The following is a 25,302-nucleotide window of genomic DNA, read 5'->3' as shown; positions in this document are numbered from 1 at the left end:
ATATCATATGTCAGGGGTGATAAGGGAGATACAGTGCCTTCGAAAAGTATTCAGACCTCTTGACTTTTTCCACATTTTGTTACGTTACAGCCGTATTCTAAAATTGATTAAATAAAAAAATAGAAAGAGACCCGAGTTCCCAATTTACAATTCCGAGTTGGATGACCATTCAAAACGTATTTTCCAAGTCGGAGCTCGTTCCCAGTTGTCTTGAACTCACTGAAGTCAAATTTCGCAGTTCCGAGTTAAAAGTTGTTTTGAGCTCGGCACAAATCATGTTTCATTGACATCATGGCCAATGTTGAATGTTTATAATTTTAGGCTTGGAAAAGAGACCCTTAATATCAGACTTAGGACCACACAGCCGCTCCACTGAATAGTAGGCTAGTGATTGCTTTGCAATGCTTGCAGTTAGACATCGGTTCCTTCCAAACCATTCATTGTTGAATTTGCGATTTCCAACTTGTTGTGTAATGTTTATGTCCAATGGCCGATGAGCACCGATACGTTTTATCTATAATTTCTCTTCGTTATTTCTCTTCATATGACAAGGATTAAAAAGGATTTGCCAGTAGATTGTCGACTTGATTCATGATGATGACTGCTAGCTAAGATTTTGAAAGTATGATGTTGACATGATTAGTCCAATCAAAGCTACTGTCGATATAACGTGATGTCATTTTATCTGTGGCCAATGACCTTGAGCCTTCTTGGATGGGCACTTCTAATGTAATTCTATGGCAGCACCCAAGGGGCTTGAATTTCCAAGCTCTACTCTTAGACATGGCGGTGACGTAGTGTCCCCATGAGTTACAAAACACTGAGCCAATCACGGCGCAACTAGAGAACAGTGCCAACCCCTATGCTCTGTATTTTCCTCTGGCTGCCCCACCACCACAGAGGTCACTGAGCTAGGCTGAAACACCTGCTTTTTGGAGCTGCCTTACTCAAGAAAGCGGCTTTATTAACTCAATTATATATTTATTTTTTTTACATTATTTGCAACTTGATATGTGAAGTGTATTAATGCCAAATAACATGCAATTTAAAAAACAATGTTGGGCTCAAAACAGGTGGGGCTCTTCCCCACCTGCCCTGAATGACGGATCGTCGCTGTGCTGTGGGGATGTTTTTCAGCGGCAGGAACTGGGAGCCTAGTCAGGATCGAGGCAAAGATGAACGGAGCAAAGTACAGAGAGATCCTTGATAAAACCTGCTCCAGAGTGCTCAGCATCTCAGACTGGGGCAAAGGTTCACCTTCCAACAGGACAACGAATGTCCTTGAGTGGCCCAGCCAGAGCCCAGACTTGAACCCAATCAAACATCTCTGGAGAGACCTGACAATAGCTGTGCAGTGACGCTCCCCATCCAACCTGACAGAGCTTGAGAGGATCTATAGAGAAGAATGGGAGAAACTCCCTAAATACAGGTGTGCCAAGCTCGTAGCGTCATACCCAAGATGACTCGAAGCTGTAACTGCTGCCAAAGGTGCTTCAACAAAGGGTTGAGTAAAGGGTCTGAATACTTATGTAAATATGATATTTCAGTTTTTATTTGTAAGAAATTGCACCATTTTTGAAAAACCAGTTTTTCCTTTGTCATTATGGGGTATTGTGTGTAGATTGATGATGGATTTGTTTTTTAATCCATTTTTGAATAACACTGTAACCTAACTACATTTGGAAAAAGTGAAGGGGTCTGAATACTTCCCGAAGGCACTGTAGGCTACAATATGCCCTATTGTTATGTGTATTAGCATATTTTTGTAATTTATATTTCCAATGTGATGGTGTTTAACCCTTTTCTGACTTTCATTTATCTGCATGTCCAGTACTTGTTTTTCCCCATGTTCTTTTCAGGACAACCATTTCTACAAGTTAAACATCAAACTATTTGACATAAACAGTTGCATTCATGAGTTTTATTGACAAATGTCAATAACAATTAAGGTCAGCGAAAATAAAAACATTATATGAATGCTGTAAGTACAGAAATTGTTTGCTCAGTGGGAAATTCATATCCAACTAGTCAGTGACAACAGTGTGGAGTTTGGCATCTGTGACAGCAACTATGTGAGTTTATTTCAGTATGATAGACACTTGTTGTGTGCAATCGATTACACTAGGGTATAGGGTAGGCTTTTACGATAGTTTACTGATGATTTGAGTCCCACCAACATTTTTGCCGGCTCTGCCATCAACAGATTTTTGCCTACGCCACTGGTCATTGTGTCACGCCCTGACCATAGAGAGCCCTTAGTAGGTCAGGGCGTGACTAGGGGGTGATCTAGTATGTCTATTTCTATGTTGGTGCTAATATGGTTCCCATTTAGAGGCAGCTGTTTATCGTTGCCTCTGATTGGGGATCATATTTAGGTAGCTATTTCCCCATCTATGTTTTGTGGGATATTGATTGATTGTTAGTGTGTTTGGGCGCTACGTCCTCACGGTCTTTGTAAGTTTTGTTATTTTGTTTTGTTAGTTTCACTTAAATAAATATGTGGAACTATACTCACGCTGCGCCTTGGTCCGATCATTTTCAAGAACATGACACATTGGTCCCTGTGTTTTCTCAGAGACAGTCACCAGCGGAGTAGTGATTGCTTATATTGAGCCCCCCGTTTATTATGGTGTGATGAATACCCATGCTTGTATCATAACAAACCAATTTGTACATTATGTTCATTGTAATAATAATTCTAGAGAAAAGATACAATTAGTTTAACAGAACAGTTGATCACTTTATGTCCAATCAACCAGCTCATGAACTTGATCATTGAATCAGCGGAACATGAACTTAATGAATTGATCCTATGAAAAAGATTGGCTTGATTCATAACTTGATATCGAATCCCCGAGCTGACAAGGTAAAAATCTGTCGTTCTGCCCGTGAACAAGGCAGTTAACCCACTGTTCCCCGGTAGGGCTGTCATTGTAAATAAGAATTTGTTCTTAACTGACGTGCCTAGTTAAATAAAGGTTAAATAAAATTAATAACATATCCTCCATGTGGCTTCTGATGGTCTTTGGGTAAAATGAACTTATAAGTAGACTCATGCAAATCTCAAATGAGGATTCTGGTCTCAGTCCAGTCAGCTTCCCCCCAGTTGTTTGGCCCCCTGGGATCACATTTCCTGGGTACATCCTATCCTAATGACTATCAAATAGGCTCATGCAAGTGTGCAGGCCAGCATTTTACAATTGCTCTGTCTTGCATAAGGATTCCGGGGTCAGGTTTCAAGAACAGAAATAAGAAACTAAATCCTTGTTTTAAAAGAATACAAAGCAGAGGGGAAACAAGTTTACTGGTTAGTTTATTTTTGAAAAGCCAACATGAATCAAAGGATTAAGAATTAGAATGAGACAGGATGCATTGCTTGATCCTTCACAAGGGACTTGATTTAGAACTCAATTATTTGTGAAAGATACTTTTGCAACATGTGGAAGTCAGTTTTGAAGAGAGATTTGTAACATATTGCACAAATTGGATTCTTAACATATCACACGAATTGCAAAATTCATATATCATACAAATTGCTAAATTCGTAACATATCACAGGAAATGAATGACTAAAAGAGGGACCGTTTTGGCTCGTGAGCACCAATTTCAAAACTACTGGCTGAAATTATACAAAAAGTTTGAGAGTGTGTCTTTGTGCTGATAAGAGTTTGTGGATTGGAATGATGACCGAATTTGTTCTGTAATTATTCAGGTCTAAAGAGTTGCCACGTTTATGAGTAGGTTTCCCTCCTGCACATTTCCATATAGACAGCATTTCCCCAATGGATAGTAATAACTGTATTGCAATACTGTACAGTAATTTGCAAACATTGCTGAGAAAAAGATGTCTGCGTATTACTTATAACCTACCAGAATTTTTTGTCTATGTTATGAATTTCTCTTCCTACATTAACAAGTGGATACGGTTAATTTATCACAATTTAGTAATAACAACTGAGGCTGTTGCACAGGTTCCTGTTTAAATGCAGTTATTTTGGTTTACCTGTAGGTGGCCACGGTGCACGAGGCCCCTCGTCACCCCTTCCCCACTGTGGATGTACCTGACCACGCCCATTACACTATAGGGGCCGTCATCCTGGCTATCGGCATCACCGGCATGGTGGGCAACTTCCTGGTTATCTATGCCTTCAGCAGGTAAGGGACAGTGGCTCCCTGTGGTAGTGTAACTCTCTCTCTCTCTCTCCACCTTAGAAGAGCAGATCATCTGATCAATTAAAATTTGATTGGAGTTTCTTGCAGCAAGAATATGAAAAGTTAATGCTGAGGTTTATCTCGTCTCACTATCCGTCCATCTGTCATATGTGGCTCTGTAGTCTCAGTTGTTTATCAGTGTGTCTCAGTTGATCAGCATCGTGAGTGGAGAGATCAGGGTATTCATCCTCCCTCCTGAGCCCAAACATGATGTATTGTAACTAGCGTCCATGCTGTGCTTCACTTTCAATGCTTTGTGAGGTGCCATTTCTCTCCACTATGATGACTCATTCTGAATAGAGACAGGCACACACACACACACACACACAATCATATGAAGATATAAGTGGTACGTGTTGGACAAATTGATGGCACAAGCTCTATCCATAGCTAAATAGTTGTCAACAATAATAAATCCTTCACCATAAAAAGAGGGGAACTACTGTACCTAATTACAGAACAATAACCATTTGATTACACCGAGCTACCATTTGATTACACTGAGCTACCATTTGGGGGAATGTTACAGAATTATGGTGGTGTTTAAGTGTGTGTATCAAATTGAATCAGAATACATCATCTTGTGTTTTCCTGTGCTGTATGTGTTGTGTTCTACAGGAGCAGGTCACTGAGGACTCCAGCCAACATGTTCATCATTAACCTGGCCATCACTGACTTCATGATGAGCCTCACACAGGCACCCATCTTCTTCACCACCTCCATGCACAGGAGATGGATCTTCGGAGAGAAAGGTACTCAACACCCATCTCCGAACACGTCTGAGGCCAATATTTTCCACTCAGACCCCCCCCCCCAAAAAAGAAATATAAATGACTTCAAACCAAAAAACATAGAAAATAGCATAGAATTGTGTGGACAAATCTTTGAATTGCGTCCGTTTCCTATAATTGACTGGAAGGAGGTGGAATGAAGGAATTGACTCAGACTGAGCTCTGAGCAGAGCTTGTGTCTTGCAAGGTTAATACATTGAACAGAAAAGGCGGGGGATGGAAAGAGGGAGAAGTCTATGAATATAATGTGTTTATTTATTACCATAGTCATGGAATTAAAGAACATATGAATGGAAAACTCTCAATGAGATGTTGCCTAGAGATACAGAGAAAGGCTACTTATTTCTGCAAACATCTCACACAACATCACTACACTCTTAGAAAAAAAGGGTTCCAAAAGGGTTTTTCAGCTGTCCCCATTGGTGAATCCTTTTTGGTTCCATGTTGAACCCTTTTTGGTTTCATGTAGGAACTTGCAACCCAAAAGGGTTCTACCTGGTACCGAAAAGGGTTCTTCAAAGGGTTATCCTATGGGGACAGCCGAAGAACCCTTCTATGTTCTAGATAGCACCTTTTTTTTCTGTGAGTGTACAATAGCTGTGGGAGAAAGAAGAAGCCTTAACTGGCACACCTGCTTTATTCTCATTCTGTATTATAATCAGCAAGTGCTAGAATATCTCTATTTTTTTTTGTTTATGAGCATGGAAGATAGTTTTGTCTCATTGAATTACAGACCTTTTGACATCATGAGGAATTATATTGAACCTAACCCATTTTTATAAGTCATAGCGATCTTCAGATCATATATCCCTAACAACCCCAACCCCCACCTACCCTCCTACCTTATTGTTGTCATCCAAATTAACTGGGGGAAAAAATAAACTGGAAATTGTATTTCCTGTGTCCTGGTGGGCAGCACTCATATACAACTCAATACCTGCCATTTAGGTGATTACAGATGGCTCAAGCTTGATATTGGAAATCATTGTGCCAAATCTGCTTCTTCATTGATATATTCAAGAGTATTAATATCTTTATCTATTTTTGCTCAGGTGAAATAGCCAGAACCGGAGCTGTACTGTGTATTCCCAGTTCTGCCATTTGGTAAACTCAATTTACTCCAGTAAGTTAAGGCGTCAAATCTTCCCTGGCATCACCCACCATTGAGGGTGTGTAACAGCCTTAGGCTACTGCCATACCACGCTAACACAAGGTATTACCCCAGGGAAGACATCACCCATGGAGTGTATGATTTGTATTAACACAGCTATGGAGTGGTCTATCATGACATATATACAAACAGTATGTTGCACAATATCTATATTTTGCGAGACATTGAGGTTTTGATTGAGGTACAGTACCAGTCAAAAGTTTGGACACACCTACTCATTCAAGGGTTTTCCTTTATTTTTTACTATTTTCTACATTGTAGAATAATAGTGAAGACATCAAAAACGATGAAATAACACATATGGAATCATGTAGTAATCAAAAAAGTGTTAACAAATCAAAATATATTTTAGATTTTAGATTCTTCAAAGTAGCCACCCTTTGCCTTGATGACAGCTTTGCACACTCTTTGGCATTCTCTCAACCAGCTTCATGAGGAATGCTTTTCCAACAGTCTTAAAGGAGTTTGCACATATGCTGAGCACTTGTTGGCTGCTTTTCCTTCACTCTGCGGTCCAACTCATCCCAAACCATCTCAATTGGGTTTAGGTCGGGTGATTTTGGAGGCCAGGTCATCTGATGGAGCACTCCATCACTCTCCTTCTTGGTCAAATAGCCCTTACACAGCCTGGAGGTGTGTTTGGTCATTGTCCTGTTGAAAAACAAATGATAGTCCCACTAAGCGCAAACCAGATGGGACGGCGTATCTCTGCAGAATGCAGTGGTAGCCATGCTGGTTAAGTGTGCCTTGAATTCTAAATAAATCAGACAGAGCCACTAGCAAAGCTCCCCTACACCATCACACCTCCTCCTCCATGCTTCACAGTGGGAACCACACATGCAGAGATCAGCCATTTACCTACTCTGCGTCTCACAAAGACACTGCGGTTGGAACCAAAAACCTACAAATTTGGTCTCATCAGACCAAAGGACAGATTTCCACTGGTCTAATGTCCATTGCTCATGTTTCTTGGCCCAAGCAAGTCTCTTCTTCTTAGTGTCCTTTAGTAAGGGTTGCTTTGCAACAATTTGACCACGAAGGCCCGATTCACACAGTCTCCTCTGAACACAGTTTACATTGAGATGTGTCTGTTGAACTCTGTGAAGCATTTATTTGGTCTGCAATTTCTGAGGCTGGTTACTTTAAGGAACTTATCCTCTGCATCAGAGGTAACTCTGGGTCTTCCTTTCCTGTGGTGGTCCTCATGAGAGCCAGTTTCATCATATTGCTTGATGGTTTTTGCGACTGCACTTGAAGAAACTTTCAAAGTTCTTGAAATGTTCCGAATTGATTGACCAAGGCAAAGGGTGGCTACTTTGAAGAATCTCAAATATAACATACATTTTGATTTGTTTAACACCTTTTTGGGTTTCTACTGTAGTACTGTAGGTGTGTCCAAACTTTGGACTGGTACGGTATATGTTCCGGTCCCTGCAGAGTGGAGGTGGATGGGTGTCACATCAGGGTGAGTGTTGGGTGTGAATCTGAGATGGGGTCAGTCAGTATTACCCCCTGCTAGGCCCACTCTCTCTGCAGGCTGGCCCTCTGTTTGACCTGGTTCTCTGCTGATCATTATCCAGGCTATGGAGTGACTATCACCCACAGGGGGCATTACAACACACCAATCGACGTATCTCTTTCTCTCTCTCTCTTTCACCCTTTCTGTTTCCTTCTGGGGTTTTTAATACTTTTCTCTCAGTAGTTAACAGTACTTTGACTCTCTATCATTCTATGTTTCTTTCCTATCCCCCTTTTATCTCAGTAGTTAACTGTACTCTCTCCGTCTCTGTGTCTTCTAGGCTGTGAGCTCTATGCATTCTGCGGGGCTCTATTTGGGATCTGCTCTATGATCACTCTGATGGTGATAGCAGTGGACCGCTACTTTGTGATCACACGTCCGTTGGCCTCCATCGGGGTGCTCTCCAAGAAACGAGCCCTGCTTGTCCTCATGGCTGCCTGGGCCTACTCACTGGGATGGAGCCTGCCCCCTTTCTTCGGCTGGAGTAAGTCCACACATACATGATCATCACACACGCGAGCATGCACACATACACACATATTGGGATGAGATTTAGTATGCCAGGGCTGTATACACTGTACGGAAGAGTCGTGGTTGTGTCAGTATATGCATGTGTTAGAAAGAGCTCAAAAGACGGCAAGATAGAAAGACAGCGAGACGAGTGCTCCCCCTGGCTCTGTGTTCTCTCTTTGAACTCCAGTTAGCAGTAGCTTAGTTTAGGAATGAGGATTTAGGCATTGGATCAGGTGTTCTGAGCTGCCTGAGATCTTTCAGTGATAAGGAATGAAATGAAACTAGTGTGCGAACTGGCTGGAATGGGCGTGGGGGGTGGAGGGGGTTTGAGGAGAGGGATAGGAGATCATGGACTGGCTACCCCCTGCAGCAGTCTGGGGCTGGGCTCTGCATGCAGGCGGGCCACCCCAGACATGGTTCCGCAACACGCATTTCCTATCTGACAACACGAAGGGCGTCTGTCTCCTTAAACCCATCTGACAGCCCCATCTTTGCCCCGTCTCCGCAGATTACCACATCATTTCACGCCCTCTGGGGAAAAAACATTAATAACATGAAAGCAAAACAAAACTGCGCCGTTATACACTTTGAGGCTTTGATCGTCCAGAGCATTTAGTTCATCAGGAGTGCTCCCTTGATCCAAGCTTTGGTTTTCTTGTGTCTTCCTATTGATGCGAATGTCCTTAGCTTTCCCTGACTGATTGTTTTACCATAGCAGGGCTTCAATGGATGATGCATGATGAACAACTTGTAGATGACTTTGAAGTGGTGTTGAAGAAAGAGCATTGTCTCACTCCTTATATTTTGCCCTTTTCCCCCTCTCTATTCCATTTCTCTATCCCTCTCTCCTTTCCTCTTTTCTCTATCCCCTTGTCTCTCCTTCCCCTTTCCTCTCCCCTCTCCCGTATCCCCCTACTCCTCTCCCTCCCTCCTTTCCTCCTTTCTCTATCCCTTTGTCTGTCCTTCCCTTTTCCTCTCCCCTCTCCCTTACCCCTCTCTCTCCCTCCTTTCCTCCTTTCTCTATCCCCTTGTCTCTCCTTTCCCTTTCCTCTCCCCTCTCCCTTACTCCCCCCCCCCCCAAGGTGCCTATGTTCCAGAGGGTCTGTTGACCTCCTGTACATGGGACTATGTGACCTTTACCCCGTCAGTGCGTGCCTACACCATGCTGCTCTTCACCTTTGTCTTCTTCATCCCCCTGATCGTCATCATGTACTGCTACTTCTTCATCTTCAGAGCCATACGTACAACTAACAAGTGAGTGGATTTGATACCAGAGAGCTGGTCTAGAGATGTCACTGGAAGCGTCAAATTAAGTTACTGCATTGGATTCTCTGAAGCATTTCTAATTTCTCACATTGAAAAAAAAAATGTGTGTGTATGTGTCATAGGGCTGTAACCAAGATCAACGGCACTGAGAGTACCAGAGACTCCATTAAGAGTTTCCATCGGCTGAAGAATGAGTGGAAGATGGCTAAGATCGCTCTTATTGTCATCGTCCTCTACGTCATCTCTTGGTCCCCCTACTCCGCTGTTGCCCTGACCGCATTTGCAGGGTGAGTGGTTTTGATATACTATACTACCCTATATAGACACAATACACACCCACTTCTAAAAGCATTGCCGCAGCCACAACATTCATACCTTGACCATTCAGGTACAATATATATTGTATAATTCTACCTTCAAGCCTAACAGCCTTCTCTCTCTGCCCTCTTCATGTGCCCTGTAGGTATACAGATTTTCTGACCCCCTACATGAACTCAGTGCCTGCTGTGATCGCCAAAGCTTCAGCCATTCACAACCCCATCATCTATGCCATCACCCACCCCAAGTACAGGTACTGTAGTCTTGCTGCCACCCCAAGTACAGGTACTGTAGTCTTGCTGCCACCCCAAGTACAGGTACTGTAGTCTTGCTGCCACCCCAAGTACAGGTACTGCAGTCTTGCTGCCACCCCAAGTACAGGTACTGTAGTCTTGCTGCCACCCCAAGTACAGGTACTGTAGTCTTGCAGCCACCCCAAGTACAGGTACTGCAGTCTTGCTGCCACCGCAAGTACAGGTACTGTAGTCTTGCTGCCACACCAAGTACAGGTACTGCAGTCTTGCTGCCACACCAAGTACAGGTACTATAGTTTTGCTGCCACACCAAGTACAGGTACTGTAGTCTTGCTGCCACCCCAAGTACAGGTACTGTAGTCTTGCTGCCACCCCAAGTACAGGTACTGTAGTCTTGCTGCCACCCCAAGTACAGGTACTGTAGTCTTGCTGCCACACCAAGTACAGGTACTGCAGTCTTGCTGCCACACCAAGTACAGGTACTGTAGTCTTGCTGCCACACGGAGTACAGGTACTGTAGTCTTGCTGCCACACCAAGTACAGGTACTGTAGTCTTGCTGCCACACCAAGTACAGGTACTGTAGTCTTGCTGCCACCCCAAGTACAGGTACTGTAGTCTTGCTGCCACACCGAGTACAGGTACTGTAGTCTTGCTGCCACACCAAGTACAGGTACTGTAGTCTTGCTGCCACACCAAGTACAGGTACTGTAGTCTTGCTGCCACCCCAAGTACAGGGGTTGGCCACAAAATAAAATATAATGCTTTCTATTGTTTCTATTGTTGCATTATGGGTCAAATCTGCTTACGCAACCCAACCCCATTTGGAAATTCCGCTAAGCAACGAAGTCAAAGGGCTATTCTGTTGTTGTTTTTAATTTCACTGATCTGATACTAGCCAAGTGAACCATTCCATTCCATCCCATAAGAATCGATCAAATCTGAGAGACAGGAAGGGTATAGCCCCTGTCAGCTAGCGATCAGACTAGTGTTGTCACAATACCAGAATGTTTACTTTGATACCGATACTACGTTTTGTATCACGATACTCGATACTAAAACAATACCACAGCAAAAAAAGAAAGAGGAGAGGACTTAGTTCTTAGTTCTTAGTTCCAAACAATTCTTACATCAGGAGATCACTTTTGAGGTCTGGGAAAAATCTAAGAAATGTTGATATTTGGGTGTAGTTACCCTTTAATTCAAAGTGCTCATGCACCTAGTTAGCACTGTTGTTTGGTTAGCGGTGATTCTGTTGCGTACGTGTTGGAGTTTGCAGAAGAAATGCACACTGGATTGCAACAAATAATCATAATTCTGCCCAGTAGGCATACTGTACAGTAGGTTAGTTTGTACTTTGTACTTGGCTAGAATCTGCAGTTGAAACAATAACAAAGCGTTCACCCGCCTTCCCACTGGACACAGACGTCATTTAAACATCTAGTTTTGATTTACATTTGGTTGAGTTGTCAACTCACGTGAAATCAATGTGAAAAACTGTCACCGTGTCATTGGATTTACTGTAGGTTAAAAGTTAGTTTGAAGAAAATGGTCACTTCCCTTACTTTAATGACTTTTTGCAAATCCAATCAGTTTTCCACGTTGATTCAACGGCATCACATATGTTTTGGTTGAAATGACGTGGAAACAACGTTGATTCAACCAGATTTTGTTTTGGTAAAAAGCTGTGGGATGGCCCTGGAGAAATGTAACTCTGAAATTCACAGACAGACCTATGGATGCAAGAACTGAACATCCATGATATCAAAATTATAGTTGTAATCATGTTTTGTGGCTAAACAGTGTTTGCTTACATTTTGGGTATATAACATTAATTTATTAGTCCAAAAATGGATGTAGCATCCAAGGATTCTAGCTTTAACGTTTAATTGAGAATATCAGGAATCAAGGTAAGACCCAGGTGCAGACTGTGTAGGGTACCAATGTTTATTGTAACCACAGGGGCAGGCAAACGACAGGTAAATGCAGGCAGGGGTCGATAAGCCAGAGCAAAGGCCAAGGTACAGGACGGCAGGCAAGCTCAGGGTCAGAGACAGGCAGTGGTCAGGCGGGCGGGTACAGGGTCAGGATAGGCAAAGGTCAAAAACCAGGACGAGAAAAAGAGAGACTAGGGTAAAACAGGTCCTGAGACAAAAAGCTGGTAGGCTTGAACTAACAAGACTGACTGGCAACAGACAGACAGAAAACACAGCTATAAATACACAGGGGATAATGGGGAAGATGGGCGACACCTGGAGGGGGGTGGAGACAAGCACAAGTACAGGTGAAACAGATCAGGGTGTGACAGAGAAGGTTTTTGAGAAAGCCTTTCCATCTACCTGAAGACTTACCTGAAGGTTATCATTAGCATCGCTAACAGCTACACGGAACGGTAGAAATATGCGCACTGCACACATACAGACTTCAGAAAGTTGCAAGGGAATACGAATCACCGATGCATTCTGGTCATGTCTTATGACCCAACTTGGTCCCGATTTAAATGACGTGCAGCTTTTTAAAGCTTTCATAAAGCCTGCATAAACACTACATAAATGTGTTACAAATCATCTATAACCATATGTCATACATTTATAAAGGGTTCATAAATATGGCATAACTGTGTGGCAACCACCAATGTCAAATGTGACATAACCCACTATGTCAAATATGACATAAACCTGTGCTTTATAAAGGGTGGCATAAGCACCACTTTAAAAAAGCCTTATAAATCATGTTAAATTGAGGCTTCACAAAGCATTTATAACCCTGTCATTGGAATGCCGGGATAGTGGGTTTGATTCCCGGGACCACCTCATATGTACACATTTATTCACGAATCGCTGTAAGTCACTTTGGATAAAAGCGTCTGCTAAATTGTATATATTACATTACTCTAAAACATTTCTAGGATGGCCAAACTTCTTTCCCTCTTAGGTGCATAGTCAATATTGGACCTAACCTCAACTTTCCCCAGAATGCTATGCTGCAGGATGACGCACACTCTAAAGTGCAGTCATGCACAGCAAAAAACCTTAGTGAGGCCTTTTAAAATACATTTACATTTTTTGCTTACTTACTTTTTTTCTCCCAAATTCCATTTTCTCAGTTTTGTTTTCCAGGTTTCGATTTCCCCCATTTTTTCAGGTTTTCCCCAATTATTTTCATACTTTTTTAGCAGAAAAACAACAACATTTGACTTTCTGTGTTTATAACAATGCTTGAACCACATCGAGGATTACTTTTGAGGTCTGTGAAAAATCTACGAAACTTGCAATACCAGTCAAAAGTTTGGACGCACCTACTCATTCAACAGTTTTTCTTTATTTGTATTATTTTCTACATTGTAGAATAATGGTGTAGACATCAACACTATGACATAACAAATATGGAATCATATAGTTCCCAAAAAAGTGTTAAACAAATCAAAATCAAAATACCCTGTGCTTTGACCTCTTTCTCCCCTCTCTCTCCAGATGAAATCTCGCGTCTTGTGACGGCCGGCCGCCCAACAACCTGCCCACTTGACCCTATCCCCTCCTCTCTTCTCCAGACCATTTCCGGAGACCTTCTCCCCTACCTCACCTCGCTCATCAACTCATCCTTGACCGCTGGCTACGTCCCTTCCGTCTTCAAGAGAGTTCGAGAGTTGCACCCCTTCTGAAAAAACCTACACTCGATCCCTCCGATGTCAACAACTACAGACCAGTATCCCTTCTTTCCTTTCTCTCCAAAACTCTTGAACGTGCCGTCCTTGGCCAGCTCTCTTGCTATCTCTCTCAGAATGACCTTCTTGATCCTAATCAGTCAGGTTTCAAGACTGGGCATTCAACTGAGACTGCTCTTCTCTGTGTCACGGAGGCTCTCCGCACTGCTAAAGCTAACTCTCTCTCCTCTGCTCTCATCCTTCTAGACCTATCTGCTGCCTTTGATACTGTGAACCATCAGATCCTCCTCTCCACCCTCTCCGAGCTGGGCATCTCCGGCGCGGCCCACGCTTGGATTGCGTCCTACCTGACAGGTCGCTCCTACCAGGTGGCGTGGCGAGAATCTGTCTCCGCACCACGTGCTCTCACCACTGGTGTCCCCCAGGGCTCTGTTCTAGGCCCTCTCCTATTCTCGCTATACACCAAGTCACTTGGCTCTGTCATATCCTCACATGGTCTCTCATATCATTGCTATGCAGATGACACACAATTAATCTTCTCCTTTCCCCCTTCTGACAACCAGGTGGCGAATCGCATCTCTGCATGTCTGGCAGACATATCAGTGTGGATGACGGATCATCACCTCAAGCTGAACCTCGGCAAGACGGAGCTGCTCTTCCTCCCGGGGAAGGACTGCCCGTTCCATGATCTCGCCATCACGGTTGACAACTCCCTTGTGTCCTCCTCCCAGAGTGCTAAGAGCCTCGGCGTGACCCTGGACAACACCCTGTTGTTCTCCACTAACATCAAGGCGGTGACCCGATCCTGTAGGTTCATGCTCTACAACATTCGCAGAGTATGACCCTGCCTCACACAGGAAGCGGCGCAGGTCCTAATCCAGGTCCTACAACTCATCCAGAATGCCGCAGCCCGTCTGGTGTTCAACCTTCCCAAGTTCTCTCACGTCACCCCGCTCCTCCGCTCTCTCCACTGGCTTCCAGTCGAAGCTCGCATCCGCTACAAGACCATGGTGCTTGCCTACGGAGCTGTGAGGGGAACGGCACCTCCGTACCTTCAGGCTCTGATCAGGCCCTACACCCAAACAAGGGCACTGCGTTCATCCACCTCTGGCCTGCTCGCCTCCCTACCTCTGAGGAAGCACAGTTCCCGCTCAGCCCAGTCAAAACTGTTCGCTGCTCTGGCACCCCAATGGTGGAACAAGCTCCCTCACGACGCCAGGACAGCGGAGTCAATCACCACCTTCCGGAGACACCTGAAACCCCACCTCCTTAAGGAATAGCTGGGATATGATAAAGTAATCCTTCGAACCCCCCCTTAAAAGATTTAGATGCACTATTGTTAAGTGGTTGTTCCACTGGATATTATAAGGTGAATGCACCAATTTGTAAGTCGCTCTGGATAAGAGCCTCTGCTAAATGACTTAAATGTAAATGTAAATGTAAATATATTTTAGATTCTTCCAAGTAGCCACCCTTTGCCTAGCTGACAGCTTTGCACACTCTTGGCATTCTCTCAACCAGCTTCATGAGGAATGCTTTTCCAACAGTCTTGAAGGAGTTCCCACATATGCTGAGCACTTGTTGGCTGCTTTTCCTTCACTCTGCGGTCCAACTCATCCCAAACCATCTCAATTAGGTTGAGGTCGGGTGATTGTGGAGGCCAGGTCATCTGATGGAGCACTCCATCACTCTCCTTCTTGGTCAAATAGCCCTTACACAGCCTGGAGGTGTGTTTTGGATCATTGTCCTGTTGAAAAACAAATGATAGTCCCACTAAGCGCAAACCAGATGGGATGGCGTATCCCTGCAGAATGCTGTGGTAGCCATGCTGGTTAAGTGTGCCTTGAATTCTAAATAAATCACTGACAGTGTCACCAGCAAAGTACCCCCACACCATCATACCTCCTCCTCCATGCTTCACGTGGGAACCACACATGCAGAGATCTTCTGTTTATCTACTCTGCGTCTCTCAAAGACATGGTGGTTGGAACCACAAGTCTCAAATTTGGACTCATCAGATCAAAGGACAGATTTCCACTGGTCTAATGTCCATTGCTTGTGTTTCTTGGCCCAAGCAAGTCTCTTCTTCTTGGTGGTGTCCTTTAGTAGTGGTTTATTTGCAGCAATTCGGCCATGAAGGATTCATGCAGTATCTTCTGAACAGTTGATGTTGAGATGTGTCTGTTACTTGAACTCTGTGAAGCATGTATTTGGGCTGCAATCTGAGGTGCAGTTAACGCTAATTAACTTATCCTCTGCAGCAGAGGTAACTCTGTGCAGTTTTTGGCTACTGCACTTGAAGAAACTTTCAAAGTTCTTGAAATGTTCCGGATTGACTGACCTTCATATCTTAAAGTAATGATGGACTGTCATTTCTCTTTGCTTATTTGAGCTGTCCTTGCCATAATATGGACTTGGTCTTTTACCAAATAGGGCTATCTTCTGTATACCAACCCTACCTTGTGACAACACAACTGATTGGCTCAAACGCATTAAGAATAAATAAATTCCACAAATTAACTTTTAACAAGGCACACCTGTTAATTCAAATTCCAGGTGACTACCTTGTGAAACTGGTTGAGAGAATGAAGGAAAAGCAGCCAACAAGTGCTCAGCATGTGTGGGAACTCCTTCAAGACTGTTGGAAAAGGATTCCAGGTGAAGCTGACTGAGAGAATGCAAAGAGTGTGCAAAGCTGTCATCAAGGCAATGGGTGGCTACTGTACTTTGAAGAATCTAAAATCTAAACTGTATTTTGATTTGTTCAACACTTTTCTGCCAGCTCAGGGACAAGCTACACTATTCACATTCCTGTGTAATCAAATAAAAAATGCCTCGAATGCAACAGGTATTCCTTACCGTGAAATGCTTACTTACAAGCCCTTAAACAATGGTGCAGTTCAAAAAATAAAGTTAAGAAGGGGCTTGATTACAACCTGTTACAATGGTGCCAACGTCATCCCCCAGGCTATTGCACACACAGCACATAGAAGCCTGGGATATCAACTATTCAAAGTTGGCCTACAGTAGGTGGGAGTGACCATAGAGTTCTAAAGGAGTGACCTTACTGAATCAAGTATTTGTCATCGTCACTAGTTAACACAGTAAAAAAGTCCTAATTATGGCAAAAATGTGACTTTAAAGCTAAACCTAACTAATGAAGGCCAAGTTTGATGCATTGGTCCACCAGACCTTCAGCACATTTGGGCGGAAGTGTCTTGGAACGAGATTAGGTGTAATGTGACTACCATGACTTCACTTTAGAGCGTATTCTAATCCCTCGACCCAACATGTCACCCTTTATAAAGCACGTTTAGATCATATTCGACATAGTGGGTGTCGTGGACATTCTTACACAGGGACACTCGAAGTCAATCTTAAATTAATCATCCTTTATTTTTCAGCACACTGGAAAGGTTCCAACCAACTCAATGCACCAATATACACATGTCAATCAGGAGCTCTGCCAAGGCAGACCCAGCAGTTGTCTTATATACGGCTATACACAGACAAGTTATATTTGCATGATTTACCATAATTAATTATTCATTACCGTTTTAATCATTACCGACCAATACTGGTTCATAACATGTAACACAGAAATTGGTTTATAGAACAGCACATGAATAGAACACAGAAATGAGTTATCAGAAAAGCACAAACATTAAAATTCCATTACATGGGTTATGTCACATTTGACATTGGTGGTTATGTCACACAGTTATGCCACATTTATGAACCCTTTATAAAGCATGACATACGGTTATAAATACTTTAACACATTTATGTAGTGCTTATGAAGGCTTTATGAGGCCTTTATAAGCTGAACGTAAGCTATAAGCTGAAAGCAGGACCATAAACTTAATACATTTTCAAATAATTTCAAAACATTAAGTTGATTTTCGAAATCTGAGACACATTTGATAGAAGATCCGAAAGTAACAAATTAGAATACTGGACCGTTTTCATGTTCTAGTATTTAAAAACGACCATTGTTTTCATACACCGTGCAACTCTAGATCAGACTAAACTTTCCTCTCTACAATCACTCATTAACCTGGCTGTTAATACAACTGGACATTATTTTATTCTCACCACACAGGAAGGATGCCAAGGGTTATTAAACTGTATAGGGCGCCTAGATTGTTGCCTCTGACATGATACATCAGGCCAAGTCCCTGCCATGCTCTGTCCCATCAGACTGCCTATGGTGCAGCCTTGTACTGTATGGTACTTTGCCTTTCTGTCTTATGTTAGAGGAAATATATCAGTTAGCCTCTGGACCTACATCTCCTAAATTTGCCCCCTGCACTCTCGGTCTTCAGGATGGCCATAGCCAAGTACATCCCATGCCTGGGGTTTTTGCTGTGTGTACGTAGACGCGACCTGCGATCTACCAACAGCAGCTTCATGTCCACCCGACGATCCACTGTCACCAGCCAGACCTCCGACATCGGCGACCGCTTACACTGCACCAGCGCTGTCAAGTCCCGCCTTTCTTCCGCCTCCGACAGCGAATCGGTATGGATAAATATGTCCTGATATAAAATCATGAGATGGGTGTGTGTGTGTGCCTGCGTGCATGTGCATGTACCTGTGTGTGTGTGTGTGTGTGTGTGTTTGTGTGTCTGACGTTTATGTAATGGTTCTTTCCCCCCAGGGCTGGACAGATACTGAGGCTGACCTCTCCAGTATGGGCTCCTGGACGGCTAGCCGCCAGGTGTCCTGTGATATCAGTAAGGACACAGCCGAGCTCCCACACTTCAAGCCCTCCAGCTCCAAGTCCAAGATGAAGAGCCACGACTCTAGCGTCTTTGAGAAGGTAACTAACACATCAAGGCAAGGTCAGGTCAAGCCTGCTCCCTGTCCTCTTTCACATGTGTGACAATGTACTGAATGTTTGGAGGATATTTTGGGCTCTAGAGGCAGAACAGTGTGAATGCATGTCTAACACAGTAAAGGTCAGTAAGTAAGTCAATTTGGGGTTTAAAAAAATGTTATAAATCGCACTTATGTGCTCATCTCCCAACATCAATACACACTATGTACAGTATAGGGTACATTAGAGAAAGGGAAGGAATAAGAGCAAATACCCGTGTGCCTCTTCTGTATTGTCCTTCAGAGCCTGTCGAAATAGCAGGATGATGTCCTCACCCATGCCTAGCCTCTCTACCTCTGCTATTATTTTGCCACTAGCCTTGCGGAGTCCTTGAATTATCTTTTTCTCTATATCCATTCCATGGACTTGATTCATTTCTGAGAAGATCTGAAAATATAATTTGCACATATTGTATTTCTGGAGGTTTAACTTGATTCACATAGACTTAAAAAATAGCAAATGTGTAACCTAACTAAAAAAAAGTGAGAGTTTGTTTTCATGATCCAATGAGCATATTTTGACAATTTTATGACTGTTACTTACTTGGTTCAAAAGTGGTGTAGCAAACAGGCCCCCAAGTAGCTCTACATCATGCTCCATTAGTCACCTATGACACAAACACACATATGCACAGGTAAAGCTCTTGATTTTTAAATGATGTTCCCACTTCATTGGATAGTCGCATATACTGTATGGTCCATATATACTCAAACTATACTCACAAACTATTAACTGCAACTTTGTTGACAAGCAAACACTTGCTGGAACTAAGGTTAGGTTTAGGGGTAGGGGTAAGGTTAGCCATAAACCTTGGCTGCCTTTGATGCTGGGCCTGCATTCCCATCAGAACTCCTTTTCTGTGTTAACTCTGATGATTGCAACCTCTTATTTGCAGACAAGAGATCGCCTTTCTTTTTTTTTAAACTTTTTTTTTAATCATCCCATGCCATGATTCCTTAGTAAAGGAGAATTGAGATTGAGTTATTAGTAACAGGTACACTTCCCATGCATCACAGCTGGCTATTTGCCACCCAATCATTAGCATTTCTCAGATGCACTCCCAACCAGATGCCCATTCTTCCTCAGGATGTGCTCAGATAGTGGTGTTTGTCTGGATGATCTGTTGTAGTTGCCATTCGGGAAGTCATCAATCTCGTCATTTAGCGGAGCCACAGTGATTTGTTTCGTCTTCACAAGCTCGTGTAACACCATCCTCAGTAGAGCAGGTATGATACCCTCAAGGAAGTCATGCATCACATCAAGGGGAATAAATATATAAAGGGTAAAGGTGCATATGTCATCTCAGAGACGTAGCATGGACTTCTGACACCATAGACTCTGGCATTTTCTGGGTTTTCTTGGACTGCCTGCAGGTGGTAGCTGTAATTTGTTGAGTCGCGCATGGTGAACTCTCGTCCTTGGTTGCTGTGCAAAAGCCGCAGGGCCAGACAGAGTACCAGGTCGTGTATTCCGAGCATGCGCTGACCAACTGGCAAGTGTCTTCACTGACATTTTCAACCTTTCCCTGTCTGAGTCTGTAATACCAACATGTTTCAAGCAGACCGCCATAGTCCCTGTGCCCATGAACACTAAGGCAACTTGCCTAAATGACTACCGACCCGTAGCACTCATGACTGTAGCCATAAAGTGCATTGAAAGGCTGGTCATGGCTCACATCAACACCATTATCCCAGAAACCCTAGACCCACTCCAATTTGCATACAGCCCCAACAGATCCACAGATGATGCAATCTATATTGCACTCCACACTGCCATTTCCCACCTGGACAAAAAACTAAAAAACACCTATGTGAGAATGCTATTCATTGACTACAGCTCAGCGTTCAACACCCTAGTGCCCTCAAAGCTTATCACTAAGCTAAGGACCCTGGGACTAAACACCTCCCTCTGCAACTGGATCCTGGACTTCGACGGGCCGCCCCCAGGTGGTAAAGGTAGGTAACAACGAGTGGCGCAGCGGTCTAAGGCACTGCATCTCAGTGCAAGAGGCGTCACTACAGTCCCTGGGTCGTATCCAGGCTATATCACATCCGGCCGTGATTGGAAGTCCCATAGAGCGGTGCACAATTGGCCCAGCGTCGTCCGGGCTAGGGGAGGGTTTGGCCGATGTAGGCCGTCATTGTAAATAAGAATTTGTTCTTAACTGACTTTCCTAGTTAAACAAAAATTACGATCCTCCACTATACTGCTCTGCACAGTCACAGGAACACAATACTTCTCTCTGATCTTCAACATAAACAGGCAGAGGTTTCTCATAAGGCCTCTAACTAGGTCTTCAGTTTTGAAGTCCATGGACTCAATAACATTAGTTGCAGGCGTCCACGTGAGATCAGAGTCATCATCATTCACATTTTCCTTAATGTAGTCAGGCACAGGGATTACAGAACCATTAGGCCTATCTATCAGCAAATGATTGTGTTTTTTTTTGTTTATGTGTCCTATATGAAGCATAGCATTTGCATGAAAACATGTAACCTCCAAGTCCACATGTTAACAGGAACCCTTGATACAGACCAATGTGGCGAATCCGTTTTATGATTCCAAAAAAATGCTTGTTGCATATTGGGCAGTTAGCTGGCATTTTGACTGGTGTTGACTGATAGGTAGCCTAGCATTTAAAGCATTCAAATTGTCCAGCCGACAAGGTGAAAAAAATTCTGTAATTTGGTCCTTGAACATAGCAGTTATAACACCCCCACAACAAGAGCTACCTGGTAGTTGGGTTAAAAGCGGAAGTCAAGTTTTGGTTGGACCTAGCATGCAATTGATGATTTTTTTAAATTGAAATGTAAAACCTTGGAAAGGAGAGGTGTAGTACTCCAACTGATTTTGCTGAAGCCACTGGCAGACATCCTCCACTGACCATCCAAAAACTTCAGAATTTCTGAAAATAAACAACGGAATCAGGTTTCATGCCGGAGTCCAGTTAGGCTATGCAAAGGCACCCGGAATACCTGTCCCGGGAATACCCATGAAATTACCCAAAACCAACTCACCAAAAGACACTTTGTTGTTTCATTTGAATACCATTGGTATGCTAATAGATTTCAGTTTGTATTGACTGCTATGTAGGTTAAATTCACACTTCAAATGCAGCTGTCCTACAACATATCTGTACCTTCTTCTTGATCCCAATTGCATTGTGTCCATGTTCTGTATTATAATTTCAAAGGAAGGGTAAATGTGTCAAAGAATAGTCTTACAAGCATTTAAATAAAACATATATTAAATAAATATTGAAAGAAAAATGGCATCGACATACAATTGAACGCAAAATAGAATAACATACTGGAGAAAGCACTAGCCAATACAGTACTGCCATACAGGTCTAATATCACATTTCATTGTGTCCATTGTGTTGTGTTATGGACAAAATGGGGGTCATGTTTGCCATAACAGCAAAGAGTTACAGTGAAACCAAGGAAAAAGACAGTAACTGTCATCACTAACCTCAGTTACTGCTTTTTACCTTGGTTTCACTGAGCTTTGGGCTGCTGGGTCAAAGGTTGACCTTGGTACTATGTATTGTTCTTCACTGATACAAGTATAAAACTATATGACACTGACAGCCACATACAAATATTCCTATTAACACAAGTTTTTGTATATATAAAAACAAATCGTAATGGAAACGTATTCCAGTGGGTGCACCAAGCAAGAATGCAGTAACTGCCGTCTAGGGTCAGGTCAGAGGTCAGGGTCAATATGAATAAAAAATAACCTCATAGTAAGACAACAGAACCACATATCCAATGATCTGCCTACAATTCATTTGGCCGGACAATAATACAAAAAAACTTATTTTTCTCAGTTTCACTCAATGAGTCGTTACTGCTATTTTGCTTGGTAGGGCAGAATATTGTGTTTTGGATTCTGAAGGGCATGCATATATAAAGAGGTAGTTTAGTCACTATATTAATAACATTATGCATTTGAATCCCATCTATAGCTACCATCTAAGCTATTAATTTCCCTCCACAAGGGGGAATACATGTAACGTTTCCAAAATGGGATAGTATTGTACATGTAATGTTATGATGTTATTTCATGCTGTAGCAGGCAATATAAAGAGGAAGCCCTCCATTGGCAGATTCAGTTCGTCATGATAGCTCACCGTTAGTTAGCTAGTTAACGTCAACGATGCTAGCTAGTTCATTCTCACAAAAGTGAGAACTGCTCTAGATTGGAAACTTACGTTAACGAGTGTAAAGCCATGTTGGCTTTATGGAAACTATATAACAATATTCTGCCCCATATATTGTAAGTAAATAATACAAACCTAGTTCTGCCTAGTTAGGACATAACGTTAACTAACGTTAGCTAGCTAACTACTGTAGCTCATACAACGACCAAACCCGGCTTTCTAACATGTACGTTAATTATTCTGAACTAAAGTAGCTGCTAGCTAACGTTATAGAAGCTATTCACAGAAGACCATAATTAATATTATATACAAGACAATTATTTCGATACGTATTCAGAGCCAAACAACCCGACTAATGTTTAACTGTTGTCCCATTCAGACTTGGCACAAGCTTTTTCAGATGTAATTGCCAAGTTCCCCGGAAGAACTCCAGCAAAACTGGGGTTCCTCAATGAACCCCACCTCCTAAGAAGTTCTTTGAATAACCTTTTGGGGCTGTTTTCCATTGCCAAGAACCCTAAGGTTCTTCGAGGATCTTTGAGGTATTCCAGTTGAACCTCTAATTTTTAGATTGTGGTGTATTTGCCTTTGTTCACTCTGAAAAGCGAATAAACTAGCTGGCTTTCATCTGGGTTGGAGCCATAGTATAACATTATTCAGTGGTTTGACCCACCAAAGCATTAGATAAATGAGAACAGTGGACCTCCTATTGATTCTAGATCAATATTTGGGTCAGATAGGATAGCATGCCTGATAGTACCGTAGATTTGTCAAGAGACTATGGACACCAAGTACTAATGAGCAGCAGTAGTTCTGGTTCTTGGGTTATTTGTAACTGGTTATTTGGATCATAAATATACAGTGCATTCTGAAGGTATTCAGACCCGTTGATTTTTTCCACATTTTGTTACGCTACAGCCTTATTCAAAAATTTATTAAATTGTTGTTATTCCTCAATCAACACACAATAACAAAGCAAAAACAGATTTTTTTGAAATTTTTGCAAATGTATTAAAAATTAAATATCACAATTACATAAGTATTCAGACCCTCTACTCAGTACTTGCGATTACAGCCTCAAGTCTTCTTGGGTATGACGCTACAAGCTTGGCACACCTGTACTTGAGGAGTTTCTCCCGTTCTTCTCTGCAGATCCTCTCAAGCTCTGTCAGGTTGGATGGGGAGCATCGCTGCACAGCTATTTTCAGGTCTCTCCAGAGATGTTAGATCGGGTTCAAGTCAAGGCTCTGGCTGGATCAGTCAAGGACGTTCAGAGACTTGTCCCAAAACCACTCCTGCGTTGTCTTGGCTGTGTGCTTAGGGTCGTTGTCCTGTTGGAAGGTGAACCTTTGCCCCAGTCTGAGGTCCTGAGTGCTCTGGAGCAGGTTTTCATCAAGGATCTCTGTACTTTGCTCCGTTCATCTCTCCCTCGATCCTGACTAGTCTCCCAGTCCCTGCCGCTGAAAAACATCCCAACAGCATGATGCTGCCACCACCATGCTTTACCGTAGAAATGGTGCCAGGTTTGCTCCAGATGTGACTCTAGACATTCAGGCCAAAGAGTTCAATCTTGGTTTCATCAGACCAGAGAACATTGAGTCCTTTAGATGCCTTTTGGCAAACTCCAAGCGGGCTGTCATGTGCCTTTTATTGAGGAGTGGCTTCCATCTGGCCACTCTACCATAAAGGCCTGATTGGTGGAGTGCTGCACAGATGGTTGTCCTTCTGGAAGGTTCTCCAATCTCCACAGAGGAACTCTGGAGCTCTGTCAGAGTGACCATCGTGTTCTTGGTCACCTCCCTGACAAGGTCCTTCCCCCCCGATTGCTCAGTTTGGCCGGGCGGCCAGCTCTAGGAAGAGTCTTGGTGGTTCCAAACTTCTTACATTTAAGAATGGAGGCCACTGTGTTCTTGGGGACCTTCAATGCTGCAGAAATGTTTTGGTACCTTTCCCCAGAACTGTTCCTTGACCCAATCCTGTCTCTGAGCTCTACGGACAATTCCTTTGACCTCATTGCTTGGTTTTTGGTCTGACATGCACTGTCAACTGTGGGAGCTTATATAGACAGTTGTGTGCCTTTCCAAATCATGTCCAATCAATTGAATTTACCACAGGTGGATTCCAATCCAGTTGTAGAAACATCTTAAGGATGGTCAATGGGAACAGGATGCACCAGAGCTCAATTTTGAGTCTCATAGCAAAGGGTCTGAATACTTATGTAAATACGGTATCTTTTTTATTTTTAATACATTTGCAAGAATTTCTAAAAACCTGTTTTTGCTTTGTCGTTACGGGGTATTGTGTGTAGATTGATGAAGACATTTTTTTATTTAATCCATTTTAGTATAAGGCTGTAACGTAAACAAAATGTGGAAAAAGTCAACAGGTCTGAATGCTTTCTTAATACACTGTAGAATTGCTTGAAAATCAGAGACAGCTGTCTATCAACGATTCCAAACCAAATTTACTGAGCTTGAGCAATTTTGACAAAACAATGGATACAGTACATGTTGCCGTAAAAGTTGTGACAAGTTTGTAGAATCTTATTCAAA

At 42.8% G+C, this 25,302-nt stretch overlaps 1 protein-coding gene across 2 annotated transcripts in view; it reads left to right on the top strand.

Moving 5' to 3' along the window:
• opn4m1a2 (opsin 4) overlaps positions 1–25,302 on the top strand; it is a 72,093-nt gene that overhangs the window by 40,561 nt on the left and 6,230 nt on the right. The window contains exons 2-9 of one of the 2 annotated variants that reach the window (XM_014153974.2): positions 4,010–4,155; positions 4,831–4,964; positions 7,974–8,177; positions 9,289–9,460; positions 9,595–9,759; positions 9,936–10,043; positions 18,032–18,227; positions 18,367–18,528. In XM_014153974.2, the coding sequence (XP_014009449.1) occupies positions 4,010–4,155; positions 4,831–4,964; positions 7,974–8,177; positions 9,289–9,460; positions 9,595–9,759; positions 9,936–10,043; positions 18,032–18,227; positions 18,367–18,528 (1,287 nt within the window). 2 annotated transcript variants of the gene reach the window in all.

Source organism: Salmo salar, chromosome ssa18 (genome assembly GCF_905237065.1).
Source record: "Salmo salar chromosome ssa18, Ssal_v3.1, whole genome shotgun sequence".
NCBI lineage: Eukaryota > Metazoa > Chordata > Actinopteri > Salmoniformes > Salmonidae > Salmo > Salmo salar.
The sequence above is the reverse complement of the archived record's forward strand: the minus strand, read 5'-3'. Positions and strand labels throughout refer to the sequence as shown.